General features: G+C 48.6%; 1 protein-coding gene across 1 annotated transcript in view; it reads left to right on the forward strand.

The window, feature by feature from the left end:
- LOC111154971 (calsyntenin 2) overlaps window positions 1-20,824 on the forward strand; it is a 366,874-nt gene that overhangs the window by 333,020 nt on the left and 13,030 nt on the right. The window contains exons 10-12 of the mRNA XM_022514927.1: window positions 7,123-7,289; window positions 15,905-16,053; window positions 18,189-18,406. Coding sequence (XP_022370635.1) covers window positions 7,123-7,289; window positions 15,905-16,053; window positions 18,189-18,406 — 534 coding nt within the window. The remainder of the gene's footprint in view (window positions 1-7,122; window positions 7,290-15,904; window positions 16,054-18,188; window positions 18,407-20,824) is intronic.

The raw sequence follows: 20,824 nt of genomic DNA on the forward strand, positions 1-20,824 counted from the left end.
CCAGATTCTACTCTCCTCACCTTTCTCTCTACTCCAGTATGTCAGTAGTGAAGGTCAGTTGCTAATGTTTGTTGAATTATATCCCATTTTTGAAGCTGTTTTGACAAAGGTATATGGTTTGTGGTCTAACACATGGGAATGACTAACAAGGTGTCTCTTGGTATTAACCATGTCAGAAAAATCAAGAAAAGATTGTTCTAGGCCCTGGAGTTAATTTGACCTGAAAGTATACTAGTTTAAAGAAGACACAGATGAAGTCTGCTTTAATATTCATGGCTGGAAACACAGTATAACTGAATTGTAATTCTAACTTTGTATCTTATTCTGAAGATAAGATCAATTAGAACATTTGACAAGGATCTTGGAGCAAAAACAGTATTGTTTCAAGTTCTCTGAGAGATGCACTTGAGCGGGGGGAGCCACGAAAGGGAAAGAGAGAGAAAACTCGCATCACGTAATCTCATGTTTGAGTCCCTTGGTTCGCACTGCCCCTACAACTAGCTGCCGTTCTTGAGTTCCTACACCCTGTGGAGCTAAGTGCATGCCTTCCCCTTTCACAACCCTATGGCCTGGATAAGAATAGGATCCCCCACTCTGCAGATGAGAAAACTGAGAGGGGAGAGAAGTACCTTGCTAAGGGCCACAAAGATTTGGATTTGCACCCAGGTCTCTGCCACCAGACCCTGACCCTCGCTTGCACCTTCTACACCTCCTCCACTTCTGGAGATGACGGATGGCCCGGTGACATTGCATATTCAAGTACGGAAGACCAGAGGATTCTGGGATCTGGAGTCAAATCACTTGAGTGAACTCCCCGGGCATTTTTTCCCACAGACTGAACAAAGTCAAGCTAAGTCCTAAAGGTAACTAAGACCCATCATGGTCCAGTATAGGGAGGGTTGAGTTTGGAGCTAGAAGAAGAGGATTCCAGACCCTCCCTGTGGCTCTGGTCCTTTGAAAAATGTCTTGTCTTTCTAGTCCTCAGTTCTTCATCTGGAGGATGAAGAGGGAATCTCCTGGGTGATATATGAGGGCCCTTGCAACTCCATGAATTCAGGTCCCTGACCCCACAGAGATGATTTTTGGGGTCACGCCTTGGAACATGCCACATAGGAGACATCTGCTGGAAAGACTGGAGAGATGGATACATAGACACGGAAGGGGTTGAGAAAGCCTGCTGTGAATGGTTATGGTCAGCTGCAATGGCAGATGGTCTGCCTCCACAAGTACCCTGCAGCCTACAGCCTACAGCCTACAGCTGCAGCCCCGGGACCGTGCGGACAGTTCTGAAGCTCTAGCCCGGGGGGTCTGTTACAGACTTCACTTAGCCTTCGCGTTCTGTGGGGGTCTCCATCACCAAAATGAGGAAATGAGGGAAAGCAAGATTTCAAATGGTCTCACCGTTTGCATTGCTCAAACTGGATACCCAGCCATCCATGAAATTGTGTTCATTGAGGGGCATCCCCATCAACAAGCCAGGCACAGAGCAGCATTCAACGCCAGCAAGAGGAAATGCGGCACCCGCTCGGGAATGACAGTGGGAAGGAAAGGAGCAACAGTATCCCGCACATACTTCCTGGAGCAGGGAGACAGCACCCTCACACCACACGGGTCTTCTACTTAGAGGGAAGTAGTTCAAAAGCTACTGAGGTGGGTGGGCCCCACCTCTCAGTTGAAGGAAAGCTTCGGGGGAGTTCAGTCCCAGTGCAAATTCTAGCTCAGAGCAATTGCTGCTGAAGCCCTTCTGTGTCCACAGAACCCAGTGTAACTGGACATTCTCCCCCAGGGTCGTGTCAGTCCCTACCTGTCTCCATCTTCATGAAGCAGCCCAATTATTACATCCTTCGAGGAATCCTCTTTGAACCCTCCCGGCCCCATCTGTCGGACAGCGTGCAGGTCAAAGCCTTGTAAGCGAGCCAGACCTGGGTCTGAATCTGGGCTTCACTAATTCCTGGCTGTGTAGCTGTGGGCAAGTTACCAAACTCTGAAAACATCACCTGGAAAAGGAGTTAGGAGTCTAGCACATAGGAATCTGAATTCACAAAGAAAAATTATGTTTTCCACACCCATCTTAGTTTCATTTCAAACCCCTCTTCTGTCTGAGCGGGGGAGATTTGACCTTGGCAAATTGGAAATTGTTCCATTTCCCTAGTGCCAGCTAATTTCAGGGCTGTTTATGTGGGACTAGGGTGTCGGTGGGCCTCCAGGCACCGTCCTGTACCGATGTCCATGGAAACGGCGCTCACCTCTTTGGTCCTGTCACTAAGGGACTTATGGGGCCGGAAACTCTCTCAGTATTTCCTTGTCTTACTTAGGGACACAAAAATATCTTCCCTGCTTCTCATGCTTTCTCTGTAAGACCATCTGCAGTCCATCCGCCTATCTGTCCAGATGTGACAGGCCAGCATCCCCTCCAGCATCGTGCTCCACAGCCAAGGCTCAGCCCAGGTGACCAGCTTCGGGGGCTCATTCTGCACCCCTATGTCCTTACCCCCTCCACTACCTCCCTGCCAGCCCCCCACCTAGAGGGTGACATTTTCCTGTTTGTAGGAAGCCAGAGTTTCTTCTTCTACTCTTCCCCAAATGTGGGTCCATACCGAGATTTCCCCACCCTCCTAGGGTTTAGACTCCTGGAAACAAAACTGGGGAAGAAACTCAGCTTTAAGCCTCATCTGCTCCTCTCCTTATCACAATGCTCCCTGTGACAATGAGCACAAACCAGATGTGTCTAAAGTCAGGGTAAGATGGGAGAAATCCTCAGAAAAAATCAAAACAATAGAGGCTAAGGTCTCAAACATACTATCCTGCCACTCAAGTATTAAATAAAATTGCACGTGAAAGAGTTCACCATGTTTTAAGGGCCTCAGAAATAATGGCTATTATTTTTCTGCTCTGATCTGTTGGACACCTCATCTGTATCATTTGTTTGGAATCAGTCATGCCCTGCCTTAGATCATCTATTGCACTGGTAATTTACTCTTATATTTTTATTTTCCCAGAGTCTGTACTTTATTCTCCCAACCGTATATAAGTTCCTAGAGAGCGTGGTCTACATCTTATAATTAGCTGAATCTAACAGAAGGCTGGGCTTTCAGCAAACACTCTAGAAACGTGTGCAGATCTAGCCTCGGAAACCCAAAATCACATTTGCAAACATGTAGAGAAAGTTCTTTGTGTAAGAAACCAGGTTATGTTTTTTTTTCTTGAAATAATTCATGAACATATTTGTGTCTAAAGGTTAACAGAGTATCCATGTGGTTTATGAAGACACCCCAGATATTAAAAAGAAAAAGATTTTCAATGTATCTATTATTTTTTAAATCCTGCATCCCAGCCACACCTGAGTGCAAATATATTTCAAATTTTATGCTGGCCTCCTATTGCAAGGTGCTAATTGAATCAATTTCCTGGAGCTGCACCATTAATACATAGAGTACATCACAGATCTGGGATCCTTGAATCAAAATGTACAGAACATGAATGTTTTGCGGAGAGAAAAAAATGGTGTGTAGGAAAATGTCTTAGTATCCGAGAGAGTCGTGAAGTTTAGTGTTTGGTCTTTAAACATGGAGTTGCAGAGTGTGACCTTGAGATGGCTAGAGGACAGACCACAGAGAGCTTCTGGTCATTCTCACCCTGGCCCAGGCCGGCCAGTACTCCAGGATGCCCCAGCTGGCCCCGCATGCCCGAGGGGCCCACACCTCACCACTTCCTACTTGTGTGGCCTCGGGCCACTTACCTCTCTCTCAGGCTGAGTTTACTCCGTTCTAACTACAGAAAAAGTACCTCCATCCCAAGAGTTAGGTAAGGTTCAGTAAGATGATGTCTGTGGAGGACTTGGCACTGTGTTGGAGACGTAGTGCATACCCAGTAAATGATAGTTGCTGCATCTGCTGCTCTAAGGGGACATGTGGTAGACAAAGCAGGGAAACAATGGCCCATTGAATGCCCTGGAGAGTGGCAGCTCTACCATGCACACCCACATTCACACCCTTCTTTTTGCAGGTCAGTGGAAGTGCCCCTTTGCTGGGGCAGGAACAGGCTAATGGCACTGAGGGGTACTTTACCTATGGGGTGTTTGAGGACCTGGACTAGAAGGCCTGAGATGGGTTCCCCCTCACTCTCAGGTCATTGCCACATCAGGGCATTCCTCAAAGGCAAATCTGTTTAGAGTTCCCTGTGGACCGAGTACTTTGATAGAATCTTCTTTCATTTTCAAAGTGATAATTTTTTGGTGGCAGAGAACAACAGTGTGAGTCAAAATGGCTTAAACTGTAAAGGTGGGTGATTGACTCCCTTGGCTGAGGATGTGCTGTGGTAGCGCAGTGAGGAGGTCCTCCTCTGCTAGGACTCTCCCGGCCCTGCCCTCCTTCTTGCATCACCTTGGTTGGCCCTGGTCTGCCTACAAGATGGCTGCCGCAGCTCCAAGCCTTCCTTCTTCACATAATCATCTCCAGGGAAGAGAGCGAGAGTGGGTTCCAGAAAGTTTCTGGAGAGAAAATGGAGGCCCTTTCCCCAAAGGCTGCTGGTTAATTCCTTCTCTCATTTCATTGGCCTAAATTTGGTCTCATGATCACTCCTGGGCCAACCTCTGTGGCTTAGTGGACGCAGGTACTGATCAGCTTCATCTGAAGTTGACACCTGACTCAGTCACTGGAGTGAGGGCAACAGGAAAACCTGAATAACTGCGACTAAGTAGAATCCATCCCTGGAATTCAAGTCAACTCCCGCCAACCTCTGGGCTGCTGCTACAAGAGGGCCGAGGTGAGATGGATGTTGGAGAGACTCCACAATGTCCACTGCTCTGCTGGCATTAATTCACCATCCCTTTCAGTCTGGGAAACAGTTACGAAAGGTCTGCTGTGTGCTGGGCAGGGTGCAGCACACTGGGGCCACACAGGGGCCCTGTGCTGTTGAGAGGAATAAATGAGCCAAGTTATGCAAAGTGCCCAGTGCCTCCCTCTGCCCTTAATACCTGCTCAGTATCATCTTCATTAAATTGAGTAATGCATGAGTGGTCCCTGCCATCCAGGAGAGAGACTTAAACAGCTACATTCTAGCAGCGTGGGAAGGGTAGCAGGAGTAAGCCGGCGGGTGGCATGAAGGAGAGAGATCACACCGGAGCGTGCAGAAGATCCAACCTAAGAAGCTTATAGCCAGGGATTCCTAAACTTGGCTTCACATTTGACGTGCCTGAGGAGCTTCTGGAACTCCCCACACCAATTAAGTCACAATATCTCTGGGTGGGACCCCGCACCAGAATCAGTTTGACTTTTTAAAGATTCCCCAGGTGATGAAAGTGTGCAGCCAAGGTTGCGAACCACAGTCATAGGCTATTGAGGACATAAAGCCCACACATGTAAACCATTAGCAACGCCGGGTTCTGAGGGTATGTTCAAATGAAGTCCGTGCTCTCAGGCTCAGGGCAAGGAGAGGACACGGCGGGGAGGGGGCTCCAGACATGGAGAGGGCTAGTAGACAGGGTGGCTCATGAAAGCTTTCTGTGAGCAAGCAGGGCACAGAGGGCTGAAGGGGCCTTGAAAGACCATGGGATTTGCCTAATGTAAGCAGTTTGGAGGTGGTATCTCACTGTGAGGAGGAACAGGTGAGAGCAAAGTTATGCATGCCAACAGAGAAGGTGTACCAGTGTGTACTCAATCACAGGAGAAAACCACACTGCACTTTCAACAGATCAGTACAGAGAATTATTAACTGCAGTAGGGAATTAGAATAACAAAGGACTGGCTACTAAGAAGTAGAACTGTCAAGCATATGGGAATGCTGGTATTAGGAGCGCCTTCTAGCCCAGGGCTGAGGTAGAGGGCCCCGGGGAGAGCCTTCCGCCCCTTCCGGCTGAGGTCCAGGCTCTGCTGGCATGGAGTGGCTAGTGGAAGGGCAGACAAGTCACTGTGGTGTCACTCTAGTAGAAACAGAAATGTGCCCTCCAGGGTGGTGTCTCACGGGAGCACGCTTCACTAGGGATGCATTGCAGGAGCCAGGTCCTGCTGGAGGCTGCAGGAGTCCTCTGAGAGGACAGGGGAATGGGGAGCCAAAACCCAGAATTGTCCTCCAGAAGCAAGCAGAGGCTCAGGGGTTACAAAACCTTCCCAGGGCATTAGCAAAGCTGGGGTTCAGCCCACCTCCACGTTTCTCATACGTCCCACTACCTCTCTGAACGGAAGTGCAAGATCAAGGCTGGCCTGTCAGTGCAGGCTGCCCGGAGACGGAAGGGGCCTGTGCTCCGTGAAAGCTGTGGGGCCGACCTCCTGGAAGAGGTAAGGATTCAAATGGGCCTGAGGGCAGCTTTTGCTTTGGCGACCTTGAGAAAACCAAGGAGAAAATGGGAGGAGGGGCCTTGACCCGAGTGACGTTGAACGGTTTCCTGTGCTGCAGAGCAGGACTGAGCTCAGATAGGACTCGGCTCAGCCAATAGAAAGAAGGTGGAAAACAAGAAGTAGATGATGAGGACAAAGAGGTAGAACAGAATCAAGGAAGTCCTCCTATGCCAAAGAACTTGAATTTAAGCAGGGACAAAATCAATTCATTGCAAGAGAGCCAGAGCCCAGGGATGTGGGTCTCTAGGATTCCTCGACTGCCTGCCAACCTCTCTGTGGAATTTAGGGAAAGCAAATGCCAGTTTTGGGGTCAGACAGACTGGGAATAGAGAGCCAGCTCTTGGGTTCAGCTGTGTGTCCTGTGCCAAGTCCCTCAACCTTTCTGAGTTTCAAGGTTCTTGGGCTGTGAATGGGAAACACAGATCCCTTCTTTGCAGACTTGCTCAGTTGAAGTCCCTATCAGACAGTCAGGCACACAGCAGGCCTCCCGTTTTTACTCTCTAGGATCCTTTCTCTCTCCTAACGCTGCACATGCCTCTGAAGGCAGCTGTTTCCAATCAGGAATTCCAGGATTTCTAAATTAGTGCAGCTGCGGAGCTCCAACATCTTGGTGTCAGATAATATCCTCTTGTTGAGTCTGGCCACTGAGCTTCCCGCTCTGCAGGAAAAGCTCAGGCTGAGGGGACACAGTCACAGTGTCCTTGGTCCTCCAGCCAGATCGTGCCATGAAGTGGTGTTCCGGATCCAGTCTCCACAGGGCAAATGACCCTGCTGCTTTCCCTTTTAGGAGGAGAAGTCACCAAACCGCGGTTTGCTCAATTCTTTCATGGGAGCCTGGCCAGTCTCACTATCCGCCCTGGCAAAATGGAGAGTCAGAAGGTGATCTCCTGCCTACAGGCCTGCAAGGAAGGACTGGATATTAATTCCCTGGAAAGCCTCGGCCAAGGAATAAAGGTAAGGAATGAGCAAGCATCACCGCCAATAAGACATAGGAAGAGGTGGCCTATGGCCCTCGCCCTCAGGAAATGGAGTCCCCCCCCCCGACCCCCCCCCCAGTTGAGTTGCCTGGAGGTGGTATGGCAGCAAAGGTGCTGGCACAGTGGGGAGACTTGTGACCGTGACTTCCCCGGGGGACTTGCGCTGTGTTCTGGAATTCCTAGATGGAGCCCTTGTGTATCATGGGTTCTCTACCCAAGGGCAGGCATGTGTTCGCCAGCTACCAGAAGGGAATGGTTCTGTTTCAGTAGTTCCTGGGTTGGTGGATTGCTTTGCTGTCTATTTGCTAAATGAACAGAAGCATCATGCCAGAATACCCTTTGGAAATATTTTAAAATAGAATGGAAAGTTTGGCCATGTTAAATATAAATTAGGAAGCAAGGTCACCTGTGGGTGGGGTGGGGCTGGAATTAGAAGATTCGGAGGTCGCTGGGCCTCAGGTTATGAAATTGAAGCACAGATTGGGCTTCCAGCAATCTCTGTTAAAGGGAATGTGAGTGTATTCAGGCAAAATAAAAACATTCACGTGATCCAATAGCATCAAAACTGCATTTGGAGAAAAGCTCCTCCTGAGGGGGCAGGACACACAGAGCTAAATGTCCCCCGTGAGTGTCCTGCCTGCCTCCCAACCCCACAGGCAGCGATAGTTCTGGCCTCACCTGGACCTTAGGAGCTCCTGCCAGCAGGGAGCCTCTGGGAACCTGAGCAAAGAGCTGGGCCAACATCGCTGTAGCCCCTGCTCAATCCTTACAGACCCCAGTGAGAGTAGGCAGGCCACCCTCTGCCTTCAGGAGCACAGGGCAGCCCCTCCCCCCTAACTGTGGGATTTCCTTTATGGGTCATTTCCCAAGGATTGTGTGACCAGAGTAGAGGTTGCCCCCACACCCCTATCTTCTACTAACCTCCTGCCCTGGGCCTACCTCTCCTGGACAGGAAGTCGCTCCCCCACACAGAGACAACACCTTTATTCCCACCGCCAGTGGGGCTAGTGAGGCTCTGACAAGGGGATCCATGGAGGGGCTGATGGCCTGAGCATATCCTGCTTTTTTTTAAGCTACAATCACATCAGACATGACATCAACATCCATGTATTAGTTCTGGGCTGGGGAGGGGAGGGTGGATTGCTGAACATCCCCAGCCTTCTGTCTTCAAGGAAATCAGTGATCCAGGTTGAGGTTTGTAATCTGGTGTTGTAAGCTCTGATGAGAGTGAGCACTGAGGCTCCCCCAAGTGCCAGACAGGGCTCTAAATGCTTTGTGGTTAACTCATTCAGGCTCAGAACAATGCTCTGACAAAGGTACCACAGATATTCCTATTTTGCATATGGGGGATTGAGGACTTTAAGAGAAAGGAAACTTGTCTAAGATCCCAGAATTGGTAATGAGAGGAGCCAGAATTTGAACCACAAGTGGTCCTGCTCCAGAGTTCTAGAACTTGAGGAGCAACAGTGAGGGAAGGCTTCTTGGAGGAGGCAAGGTCTGAGCAGAATGTTTCAGGATGGGGAAGAATCAACCAGGAGAATGGCAGGAGAGGAGAGCTGGGTAGTCACTCAAGGAAGATCTGAGAGCTTGAATGATGGCAGAGGGCTGGGGAGCCCCGCCATGTGCACTGGAATGCCAAGAAGGCCAATGTTACAGTGCCCAAAATGCAGGAGGAAAGGTAGGAAGTGTGGCCGGAGAGCTAAGCCCAGGCTGCATCATGGAGCCCCGTAAACTATGTTCAGGTATTGACATGGGACAGGGAGAGGATCATGATCTGGGCAAGAGCATAGTTTAGGATGCTTCCCTTGGAGCCTGGATCAAAGGGGAAGGTGGGAGGAGTGCATAGACAGGGCAAGGCCAGGCAAGGGCAAGGCAAGAATGGCTTTCCAGATGTTAAATACACACACACACACACACACACACACACACACACACACACACACAGGTGCACTCAGTAGTTAATCCGTTGTCACTGAAGGAAAGCTGCAGGACTGCTTCTTATTGGGAGGGACAACTTTCCCCCTGTCTACTTCATGGCCTATTTCCTACCTCACCTGCAGAGCTGGGGTTTGATCCTCAGCCGGCTGTTTGAGTTGTTTCCTTAGCATTTTATCAGCCCAGTGAGGCTCCATCTCCATCTGATGCTGGGTTTACTCCCTGCCCCAACCCCGAGTGGATCTGCTCTGCTCTGGGGCACCCCATGAGACCAGTTTCAGGGTTCAAGCACTACAGGACAAAGAAAGCAAAGCAAAGATACTGGACCAAAAAGCCACACATTCTTAGAATGATAAATTAAGAGGCAGACCATTTCTGCAGAGCACCAGAGCCTGTGAAAAGAGGGAGTTGTGAACTGAGGGGCACAACTGGGGGATGAGGGGGCTGAGGCTCTTTCGACTTTTCCAGATGCCACCTGTTGATAACCAGTCACTGCAGAGGATCCTTTTCCATCCTTAGGGCACAGCTGGCAAGAACTAGAGCACTGCAGGGGAAGTTAATGATAAGACACAGGATTGATGGTGTCCCCACTGGGGACTATTCCAAGTTCATTATCCCTACTCCTCACAACAGATTAAATGTTATGGCCCCATTTCAGAAATAAGGAGACGGGGGCTCAGGGACTTGCCCAAAATAAGCCTGTGCTCCTTCCTCCACACCAGCAACTCAGATTAGAAGGCATACTTGAAATGATTCAGAATTCCTTGCTTCTTGCCCTTCCTCCATTTATCCCTCATTTCATTTCTGAATAATGACTATTAGTTTCTTTCCTGGTTCCTGGCCTCCTGCCTCCTCCCTGAGTGGTCAAAGGAAAGCAAGGGCCTCCTGTAATTAACAAAACTTCCCATCTGCTCGCAGGGACCAGCCTGGGTTCCTGTTTTCACTTGTTTTCCCCTGCTGAATATTTGTTCTGCGTGTCTGCAGTCATTAAATGGTTGGGGTGGTTACTGTCCCATACCATACGAGACACTGTGACTCTGTGGAATGGCCACATTCCTGAAGAATCCCGTTCTGATCTTCATAGCATCATGTCTGCCAGTCTGTGGAGGAGGGGAAAAGATTAAGACCTTTGGGACAAGGCACTCCTAGGTTCAAATCATAGTACAAATCCTAGCTGTGTGACCTTGGACAAAGCAATTTAATCCTTTAAGCCCCAATTCCCTCATGTGTTAAAGTATACTTCCTTGTGATGTGGGAATTGGATTGGATTCTATATATATAGAACATACACATACAACATACACACATATATATATATATATACATACACACATACATATATATATGATATATATATAGAAAAGATATGTATAGATAGATGAGATGATAGCTATAGATATATAGATACAGATCTCCCTTAGTAAACCTAATTATAGGTTCTATTAGAACCTAATAGGTTCTCAACAAATCAGTTCTCTTCTCTAGCTGGGCTGGCCTTGCACTTGGCATTGCCACAGTGCCAGCTTCATTTGAAACCTAAACCTGGGTGGCGGTTATGGCAGAGGACACTTGAATGTGGCAAGTCTTCATCTGGCCCAACCCAGAGGGGCTGGCGGGTATCCAGGTGAATGGCAAGGTGCCTAGAGTGCCAGAGCCAGCTTCCTCTTGAGAAATAGGCCTGGGCTTTGGGCAAGGATTTCACTGATGTCCTAGCCTGCTAGGTGCCTGGTGATACTGGCTGACCCTCTGGGAGAACAGACTATTCCCAAAGGCCATCAGTCTAGCAGCTTCGTGGCTTAAAGAGAGGAATCCCTGTGGCCACAGCACAGCTTTCCAAAAGAAAATGAGTCTGTCACTCTTTGCTGGACCCCCAGGAAGCCACCCCCTGTCCCCGTGATAATGCTAACGCCATTCTGTGTTCTACACAGATACCGGTTACCCTTAGTCATGTCATGGGGCTGGGAACACTGCAATTTAAAGCAAAACAAAACAAAAAACCTACTTTGGTAGAAGGTCTTATTGATCCTGCAAGAACTATATTGATGGCTAGGTCAGTACCCACTTTCATGCCCTGTGGCAGCCCTCAGGATGCTCAGGTGGCCAGACTAGGGTATTAACTGGAGATCCAACACCTAGCCTAGCCATCCTCTCCTTAGGTGGCTACAGTGGGAATGCGCCCTCTGCTGATTGGCACGGGATACTGCTGATTCAAACTTGTGGAAGAACTGATTTTTTTTTTTTTTTTTTTTTAATTAAAGTAATCTCTACACCCAGGGTGCCTGGGGCTCAGTTGGTTAAGCACCTGCCTTTGGCTCAGGTCATGATGGATCAAGCCCCACATCGGGGAGCCTGTTTCTCTCTCTGCCTGCTGTTCCTGCTGCTTGTGCTCTCTGTCAAATAAATAAACCTAAAAAACAAAAAACAAACAAAAAATTCTACTTCCAGCATGGGACTCAAACTCACAACCTCCAGATCAAGAGTCACATGCTCTTCCAACTGAGCCAGCCAGGCACCCCATGATTTTCCTGTCCAGCCCTTATGTGAAGTTTGGATCAGCTTCCTCCACAAGGCTTATCATTCTGTCTCCTGTTTCTCCTGTGCTAGACCCTGTGGTGACCCTGAGGAAAAGTCAGTAGACCCCACCCTCAAGGTGTTCACAGTTGCCTGAGGGAGGCAGGCAGGCAGACAGCAGCAGCAGCTCCATGACTCTGCTGTAGCAGGGATGGTGCAGGGTGGGGTCGGGGAGAGGTAGGGAGGTAGGAGGACAGGAGGAACATAAGTGGTATTTTAGAAGAATGGACTTGCCTCTGCTTGAATCTGAAATGGACGATTTGTGCAGCTCTCAGAACAGGGCATCTCTATGGCTGAGCACGCTCTGGTGGCAAGTCCACGGCAAGGGAGAAGTCAGCTCAGAGGATGACTCTGGGATCACCACATATACCCGGGCACTCCCAAACTGAGCAGAGGGGTTGGTGCTTGTGACCAGACCTCCCAGGCTAGAGAAACCATGCTCAGTGCATGGATGGCAGAAGGGAACTGGATCACAGGGGAAGAGCATCAGTGAAGGCAGCAGTACCTGTGTGGGCAGACTCCGTGAGGAAATAATTACAATGTTAGGAACTATAATAAAAGCTATCATGGACTGAGCATCCTTTAAGCACTAGATTTGTTATATACATTACCTTATTTAAACCCTCAGATAGGTAGATACTAATATCCCCATTATTTTAAATGAGGAAATAAAGTCCGGAAAGGGGACGTAAATCATCCAAAGTTGTATTCTGTAGTCTGCACTGGAAGTGGGGTACAGCAATCCAGGCACCCCTGATCTTTCAAAGATGTCACATAGCCTTGGGTGAGAATCCTGCCTGGGAAGGGCTGAATTTTTCCACATGGGCTAAAATACTGCAGTAGCATAGGACTCCAAAATCCCTATAGTTTAATGCTTAAAACTTTATTATCCTCTCACATCAAGCCCAGGAGGTGGAGTGAGGTTTCTCCCAACACCCTAGCCACCAAAGTGCAAGTGGGGGTGGAGGGAAAGGCTGGAGCTTCCCCCAGGGCTCTTTAGGGCCTCAGCCCAGGAGCGCTGGCTCATTTCCTCTCACAGTTCATTGGCCAGACGCAGTCACGTGCCCCCCTCACCACCACCACAGCAAGTGGCTGAGACCAAGTGTAGCCTCCAGGATGCTGAGCATGCAAAGGAGAGCAGGGCTTAGTGAGCACTGATAATGACTCCCACAGAGCCTTGGCTGAGAAGACAGTGGATGAAAAGTAACCTGAGGAGTAACCTGGCAAAGAGGAGTAACCTGGCAAAGACACTGAGTCAAATGTGGACCAAGGGGGAACATTTACTCATTAATCTAATGGGATTACGGGCACTAGGGCTAGGTTTTGGGATTTGGGGATAAGAGTTGGAGTCCCAGTCCTCAGGGAGCTCATGGTCACTGTGCTGTAATCATTGTACTACCATTTCATAAGCACTATAGGAGCCCAGTGGGGACCTAAAAGAGGGAAGCTGGGGTGCCCTCAAGGAGGAGGTAAGAGTAAAACAAATGACAGTTGAAGAAGGAAAAGAGTAAGCTCTCAGTTGGCTAGGGATCACATTAAAAGGACTTATGTGGGTCAGTATCAATAGTGCTCAGGGGACACCTACCTCCTTTTAGAGTCCAGGCACAGAACAGGGAACTCTTAAAAAGACAAGCCAGATCAGGGAAAAGTTAATATAGATGGATTTTTCCTTAAACTCTTAACAGCATACTCCATCTCCTTCATGGCAAGAGAAATGTAAATTAAAACTACACTAAGGTAGCATTTATCACCTATCAGACTGGCAAAAATCCCCAACGACAGCATATTCTGTTGAGGTTTTGAGAAGAGAGGCATTCCCACACACTGGGAGAGGGAGCATGTATTGATATCATTCCTAGCAATGGGGAATTGGGCAACATTTGTCAAAATTTAAGGTGCATATACTGTTGGGCCTAACAATTTCACAAGGAGGAATTTATCCAGTAGATATATATATTTGCACACATATGAAATGTGTACAAGATTATTCATTGTGGCATTATTAAAGATTGGAAATTATCCAGATGTCCATAAGAAACTGGTTAAATATAATTTATATACACAGAATATTATACAGCGGTAAAAAAGGAGGAAGCTTGTGATGTGCTAGTACAGAAAGTCTCCAAGATATAAGCTAAGTAAAAAAAATTAAAGTACAATAAAGTATTATACTTTTTATTTTTATTTTCTTGTACTTTTTATTTTACAAAATAAAGTATATAAAAAGCTACCATTGGTAGAAGAAAGGAGAAAAAAGGAAATCTGTATTCATAAGAATGCTAAAGAATAGCTCTCAGGACAGGCTTGGTAATGCTGCAGTAACAAGTGTCTAAGACATTTCAGTGCCTTATACAACTTTTTTTTTTTTATTGTTCCCACCCAGTGTCCATTATATATGGGCTTTGGCTCTGAGCCACATACTACCCCACTGTGAGACCCAGGCTGATGGACCAGGCCCTAAGGGAACCTGGCAGGTTTCACTTCAGAGGGAAAGGAATACGGCAAACTGGGGAACTGGCTGTGAAACTTCCATATGAGTGTGAACCAAATAATGCTTCTGCCCACATTTCACTGACCGATTAAGTCACAGGAGCACCACTGAGTACAACAAGGCAAAAAATGTTTACCTTGCCGGGCAGGGATCCATACGTCACATAGTCAAGCCTATGGACACTAGGACAGGCATGTATAAGCCTCCTACTGGGAGAGGAAGCAACTAATAATGAACAATAATGCAATCTGGCCCTAAGAAATTACATAACAGTGACTACTTATGGGATGGGATATTGGAAACTGGGTAGATAGGGATAAGATGGACACTTTCACTTAGTACATATGTATATTTGAATTATGTGAATATGTGATCCAAAAAAATGCTGCCCAGTAGCTACATAAAAATATATCCAGATCAGGGGCACCTAGCTTGCTCATTTGGAACAGCACACAACTTTGACTCAGTTAGGGTTGTGAGTTCGAGTTCCCCATTGAGTATAGAGATTACCTAAAAATAACTAAGTAAAAATATATCCAGATCTCCTTTTCCTGTGATATGAACTTTGGACACATCACCTAAATGCACTGATAAGCTCCTGACGTCTTACTGATAATATTCCTGCTCAGAGGTATGTGAAGATCAGCTAGTGGAACCTGTACCAGGGCAGCTCTCCCTGCCTGATGCCTGTGAGAGCAACTGCTGGGGCTTTTCAGGGAGAAGCAGGAATCTGTATCTGGTGTGTCTGGTTTGAGGACTCAAGGGACTGGGTGAGGAGCATCGTAGCCCCCAGACCTTTACCGAGCTCGGGATACCAGGGACTATGAGCGGAATGAACAGATACAGGCCTGGGACAGCTAGCGGGAATGTACACTGCAAGTGAACAAACTCCCGGCAAAGCAGGGTAGGGCACTGGGGAAGCAAGACCAGGAATGAGATCTAAGAGAGAAGGAGAGCCATTAACTGAAATGTGAGCTGTAAGGTTGGTAGCTAAGAAGGTGGCGTGAATCAGGAAGGGGAGCACAAGGTAAGCTGAGGAGCAGTTCAAGGCCAAAGACAAGACCAGGGAAATGAGCCAAAGTCCCACATTTCTGGTCAGCCAGCTGAGGAGGCAGGCTGTCTGAGGGCTGAAAGGCTGCTTACGACCTCGCAGCAGCCCAGAGCAGGGACCACCCCCGCACAGGCTAGACCACAGGAGCCCTGGGACGGGCCTTCAGAATCCCATCCTGTGGCTCAAGGGTTTCTAACCCTCTGTGGATCTTACGGGGAGGCCTAGAAGCCTCCCAGGGATAGCAGGAATTGTTTGAGGGGTGAAAACAGTCCTCCACAGCACTAGGTTAACATTATAGACCAAGTGATGCATCGCTGAGCACTGTATCAAAAACTAATGAGGTACTATACAGTGGCTAACTGAACATAATAACAAAAATTAGAGTGTAAAAAAAATAAAAAATTAAAAATTAAAAGTCAGCCGTGCACATGGCTGCTGCACTTGCAGACACCCTGGAGACATTGGGCCTTCCTGGCCTATCCATGCAGACAGTGGGCTCCATTGTTGGTCACTGTCTCCCACGAGACCCCCTTTCCTCCTCCAGTACCACTTCAACCCCTCGCAGTCCGTCCTGGTGATGGAAGGTGACGACATTGGGAACATCAATCGTGCCCTCCAGAAGGTGTCCTACATCAACTCCAGGCAGTTCCCGACGGCGGGTGTGCGGCGTCTGAGAGTCTCCTCCAAAGTCCAGTGAGTAGATAGACGCTGGTCAGCCAGGGGCCCAGCTGAGGCAGTGGGGATGGTCCCTGGGGAATGTTCCCTGGCAAAACAGATTCATCTTTCTTCAGCTATTTGCAGTTTCTCTGCTACCCCTAGAAGGAAGCCCCAATGGATCTGTATTCTCTTCTTGTTTTCTTCTTAAAGAAAATGTTCGGTTGCTTTGCCAACACAAATTCAGCTTCCTCTATTTAATCCAGAATCTGATGTAGTACTGCATCCTGTAAATTCGCAGAAAGCTCGGTTTTTAGTGGTCTGATATAAGGTTACAGTAGCCGGTACGTAGTCGGTACTTGAAAAATGTTTAATAAATTGGATTAAATCAACCAACCCAGCTTTGTAGAGCAGCTGAATACCACAGGTCTTCAAGAGAAAGAGAGGGTATAGTTCTTGTCCCCAGGGGTCAGCGCCCAGTAAAGGAGAGACTATTTATGAGTGAAGCCTGGGGATAACTCACATCTTGGTCTGTCAAATCATTTCTCAGCCACAGCAACTGCCTGGTGGGACCCCAGAAAAACTCCTAGGAGGCAGAAAGGGGAGTTCCCTAATCCCCGGAGCCAGGATAAGAAGCCAGCAGGATAGGAAGAAGGCTGGGAAAGACTGGTCTGCTGACTGCCACGTTACTGGGGCCAGGGACAGGTGCCAGACTAAACCCCACAGGCAGCACTCAGATTCAACAGCTCTAGGGACAGAGGAGGTATGCCCCCCTTCACACTAAGGGCCCCCACTGGAGGCCTGCAATAGGGAGCAAGCATCTCCAGCTCAGCTCCACACTGCAGTCAAATAGAGGGACCAGGCTTCTGTGAAGCCATGAGGGGCACGGTGCCCTCTGGGACTGGTGCAGCAGAGGCCAGGTGAAACCAGGGTGAGGAGCATACCACGTTCCCACATCTCGCCCACCACACAGAAGAAGAGGGAGTGGCTCAGCATGGTGTCCACCAGACGGCACTTCCCCCGGGAACTTACCAAAAGGATACAGATTGACAGCCGCCACCAGCTGGAGTCCACCTAGTGTTCCCAGTGCGGCCCTCTGGGCCCCGGAGCTCTAGCCTAGGTCTTTGGCTTAGGTGAGCAGCACAGAGTGCCAGTGACTCGTGTGCCTGATGCGGTATGATGAGGGTGTTGGATCCACCTACATTTACTGAGCTCCAACCGTGAGGCCGACTCAAGGCTTGGCTTCTTTTTTATATGCCATCACATTTAATCCTTGCTCTTAGGAGGGAATTAATTATGGTCACCCCCAATGAAAGAAACTGATGGAGAGGGCGCTTGGGTGGCTCAGTGGGTTAAAGCCTCTGCCTTCGAGCTCAGGTCGTGATCTCAGGGTCCTGAGATCGAGCCCCACCCACATCGGGCTCTCTGCTTGGCAGGGAGCCTGCTTTCTCCTCTCTCTCTGCCTGCCTCTCTGCCTATTTGTGATATCTCTGTCAAATAAAATCTTTAAAAAAAAAAAAAAAAAAACTGATGGAGAAACTGAGGTTCCCAGGAGTCCCGCCTTGCCCAGGGTCGCCCAGCCCCGCTGTGGCTGAGCCAGACCATGGACCTTTTCTAACTTCCCAGGTCTTGCTTGTGAGGTCACAGCTGTCTGCCTTCCAGGTATTTTTGTGGCAGTGTACCAGGAGAAAAGAGAGGATCCGTGGCACACCCGCCACAGGGGCACTGTGGGAGCTCCTCATCGAGAGACGACAGACATGAGCACGGGAGAGTTCAGCCCTGGGGTCTCAGCACGATGCCTGTACCCAACCAGTTAGATGGCAGTTTGCATACAAAATCTTAGTGCTATACCAAGCAGTGGCTAATTAATGTTACCACTGATTACTTTGTTAAAGGATAATTAGAGGTTTAACAGTTACTTGTCTCTGGTACCGAAGATTCCCAGTTCTCCCAGAAGCCAATCCTCTTAAGTCCCTAGATGGCTTAGTTTGACTATGCTGTAGCTTTCAGTCTGAATGTCTGTTGACATGCTCCGAGACTCCAAGGCAGTCTGGAGACCTCTAGACCCTTAGCAAGGGCTAGAGGTGGTTATGTGTCTCCTCATCCCCGGTCCCGTGGTGGTGGATGTGTTCGTGGCTTACTCTTCAGTGCCGTGACCGCAGCTGTTTTCCCAGGTGCTTTGGAGAAGATGTGTGCATCAGTGTCCCCGACGTGGATGCCTTTGTGATGGTGCTTCAGGCCATTGAGCCCCAGATCAGCCTCCGGGGCACAGACCGCCTCTGGAGACCCGCCGCCCAGTTTGAAAGTGCCCGAGGGGTGACCCTCTTCCCCGACCTCAAGATCGTGAGCACCTTCGCCAAAGCCGAAGCCCCGGGTGACCTGAGGCCCACAGGTACAGATGTGCGCTAGGTTGTAGGACAGGAGCCTTCTGTTCTCAGAGCCATGCCAAGTCCCCCTGCAGGACAGCAGACTGTTTACCACAGCAGGGAATTTCCAATTGCAGAGCAAACAAACCTGCAAACAACACAAATAACAGGAGGGAAATGAGCCATTTGGCAAATAATTCGTCCATGCATGTACATGATAAGATGCTGGAGGGAGGGCATTTATGTCAAAGGGCAAATGAAAGAAAGCAAGTTGCAAATTACAGAGTTCCTACAACACACACAGAAAAGTGCCAAGAAGAAAGCACACCTGACACTAGAAGTGCCGCTCTCTGAGACGCGAAGAGCCCATTTGTCTCTGTACCCCTTCACCTGGCTGCAAATGCAGAATGTTCAATAGTGCACATGTGTTATTGTGATAATCAGAAGAGAAGCTAAGGAGGCACAAAGGAAAAATCTAGCTGTGCCTTAGTAGACATACGGTAAAAGTCGGGTCTGATCCACCAGATTAGTGTAAGCTCTCAGGAGACTTTCCAGCATTATTGGAAGGGCTTCCCGGTGGAGGTGGCCATTATTGGAATGTTCTGCCAGGGAGAAACAATCCGTTGCATGAAAAGCTACAGTGCATTCAGCTGGCAGGGCATGGGGGGTAAGAGGAAGGAAGGTTAGAGAAGGAAGAAAGGGAAACCCAGAGCCCAGAGCTATAGGGAAATTACCCATTGAACCATCCTCTGCAGCCTCCTCCAGGAGTGGACTTCCAGCTCTCCCTCTCGGCCTCCAGGAGCAGCTGCTGCTGATGTGCTGGTAGAAGTGGGCCTGAGTCCCTGACTGGCTGTTCGTCTGGTAGTCCGAGTTACTCACTGACTTAAACCACCCTGGTCCCTAGCGAATGGGGTGCCTCCAATGCAGCCCTCCCTAACTCATGACAGTAGATGGTGTCTTACCAGGTGTCCCTGCCAGGACAGGGCCCTAGCCTCGTGACACACCAGATGCATTAGGGCCTGTGAGCTTCCCCTTCTTCCCCTTGCCCTCATTTGGAGCCACAGTCAGATGGAGAAAGGAAGGGCCTCTGCCCAGAGTGGCTGCAGGCTGTAACTGGGAGCTTGTGGACGTGCTAGGCCTGCCACTGGCTAACAGGCGATGCCAGGGAAAAGCAATTACCTGGGCTCTCACTCACCTTCTGTTTATGAGAGGTGCGGGCAGAGCACAGAGCCCGAGAGCTGCTACAGGTACTCTTTAAATCTTCATATTATTATTGTTAGAATAATTGTTATTGTGGACGCCTTAAGTAAGTAGGCTCATGGCATTTGCCGGCAGGCTTCAGCAACCCGCCCTAGCATCACCTTCTGTCCCTACTGACCTCCTGCTCTTTGTGCTGTTTCTGTACCAAAGACAGGCAAGTCCCCCCGTGTACACTCCTCTCTCTCCTACCCCTGTGTTCTTGCTTTTGCTCGTGCCCTACCCTCTGCCTGGAAAGGCCCTGACCTTCCCCATCCGCATTACTGCTGGTAAGTGTCTCCCCCACCAGCACCCTGCCCCCTCACCTGGGCCAGCTATACTGCTCTGTAAGCCCCCCATAACTGATGCTTCCTTGCCCCCCCCCATGTTTGCTAACCCTTGGTGGCAGTTATCAGTTAATTAAGCCAGACCAGGGGCTCCCTGAGGGCTCAACCATGGCGGATTCAACCAGCACAGTCCCTTCAGCGCAGTAGGAATCCAGAGAAGTACAGATGGAAGATAGAAGCTATCATATAGCCCCAGAAGAGCAATGAGAAAATGCTCCACAATTACACCACGTCCCCTTCATAGTGTGAGCAATCAGCCAGCCACACGGGGACATAGGAGTAAGGATGACCTAAGCTGACCTGGTAAGAAGCTGACAAAAAACTCCAGAAACCAAGCAAAGTCCATTTGAAATACAGATACAGTATGCTATCGCTAACGATAGGCCTTCCATGTAGATGTATGTGATTTTAGATTTTGCTGGTGAAACATGAAGCCTTTGAGAGCACCTAAAAATTAAGCATATGAAATTATTTATAATAATGTATATCTGGTGAGAACAAAAAATATTTTTGGTATCACTTAAAAATTAAAATAGAAAATAATTACTTAAAATAATTTTCTCTAGTAAGTCCTTTTAATTTCCATTTCATAAATGTTTTATAGTATACAAAATATATTAGTCCACTTTATCAATAAATAACTATACATATTGAAATGATCTCAGTTCAGAAATTTTTCCCAAAAAGGCTGCAAGATCAAAAGCATTTGAAGACTATTAGTCCAAATGTTATGAATTTATAAACTGTGGAATCAGAATGTCATGGTTTCTGTCCCAGCGCTTCCCCTAATTTCTGTGTAAGCCTGGGCAATCCACACTATCCTCTGGACCTTCCACTTCACCACTGGTGGAATGGGAATAA

Source organism: Enhydra lutris, unplaced genomic scaffold, assembly GCF_002288905.1.
Source record: "Enhydra lutris kenyoni isolate GAN:26980312 unplaced genomic scaffold, ASM228890v2 scaffoldscaffold39, whole genome shotgun sequence".
Lineage (NCBI taxonomy): Eukaryota > Metazoa > Chordata > Mammalia > Carnivora > Mustelidae > Enhydra > Enhydra lutris.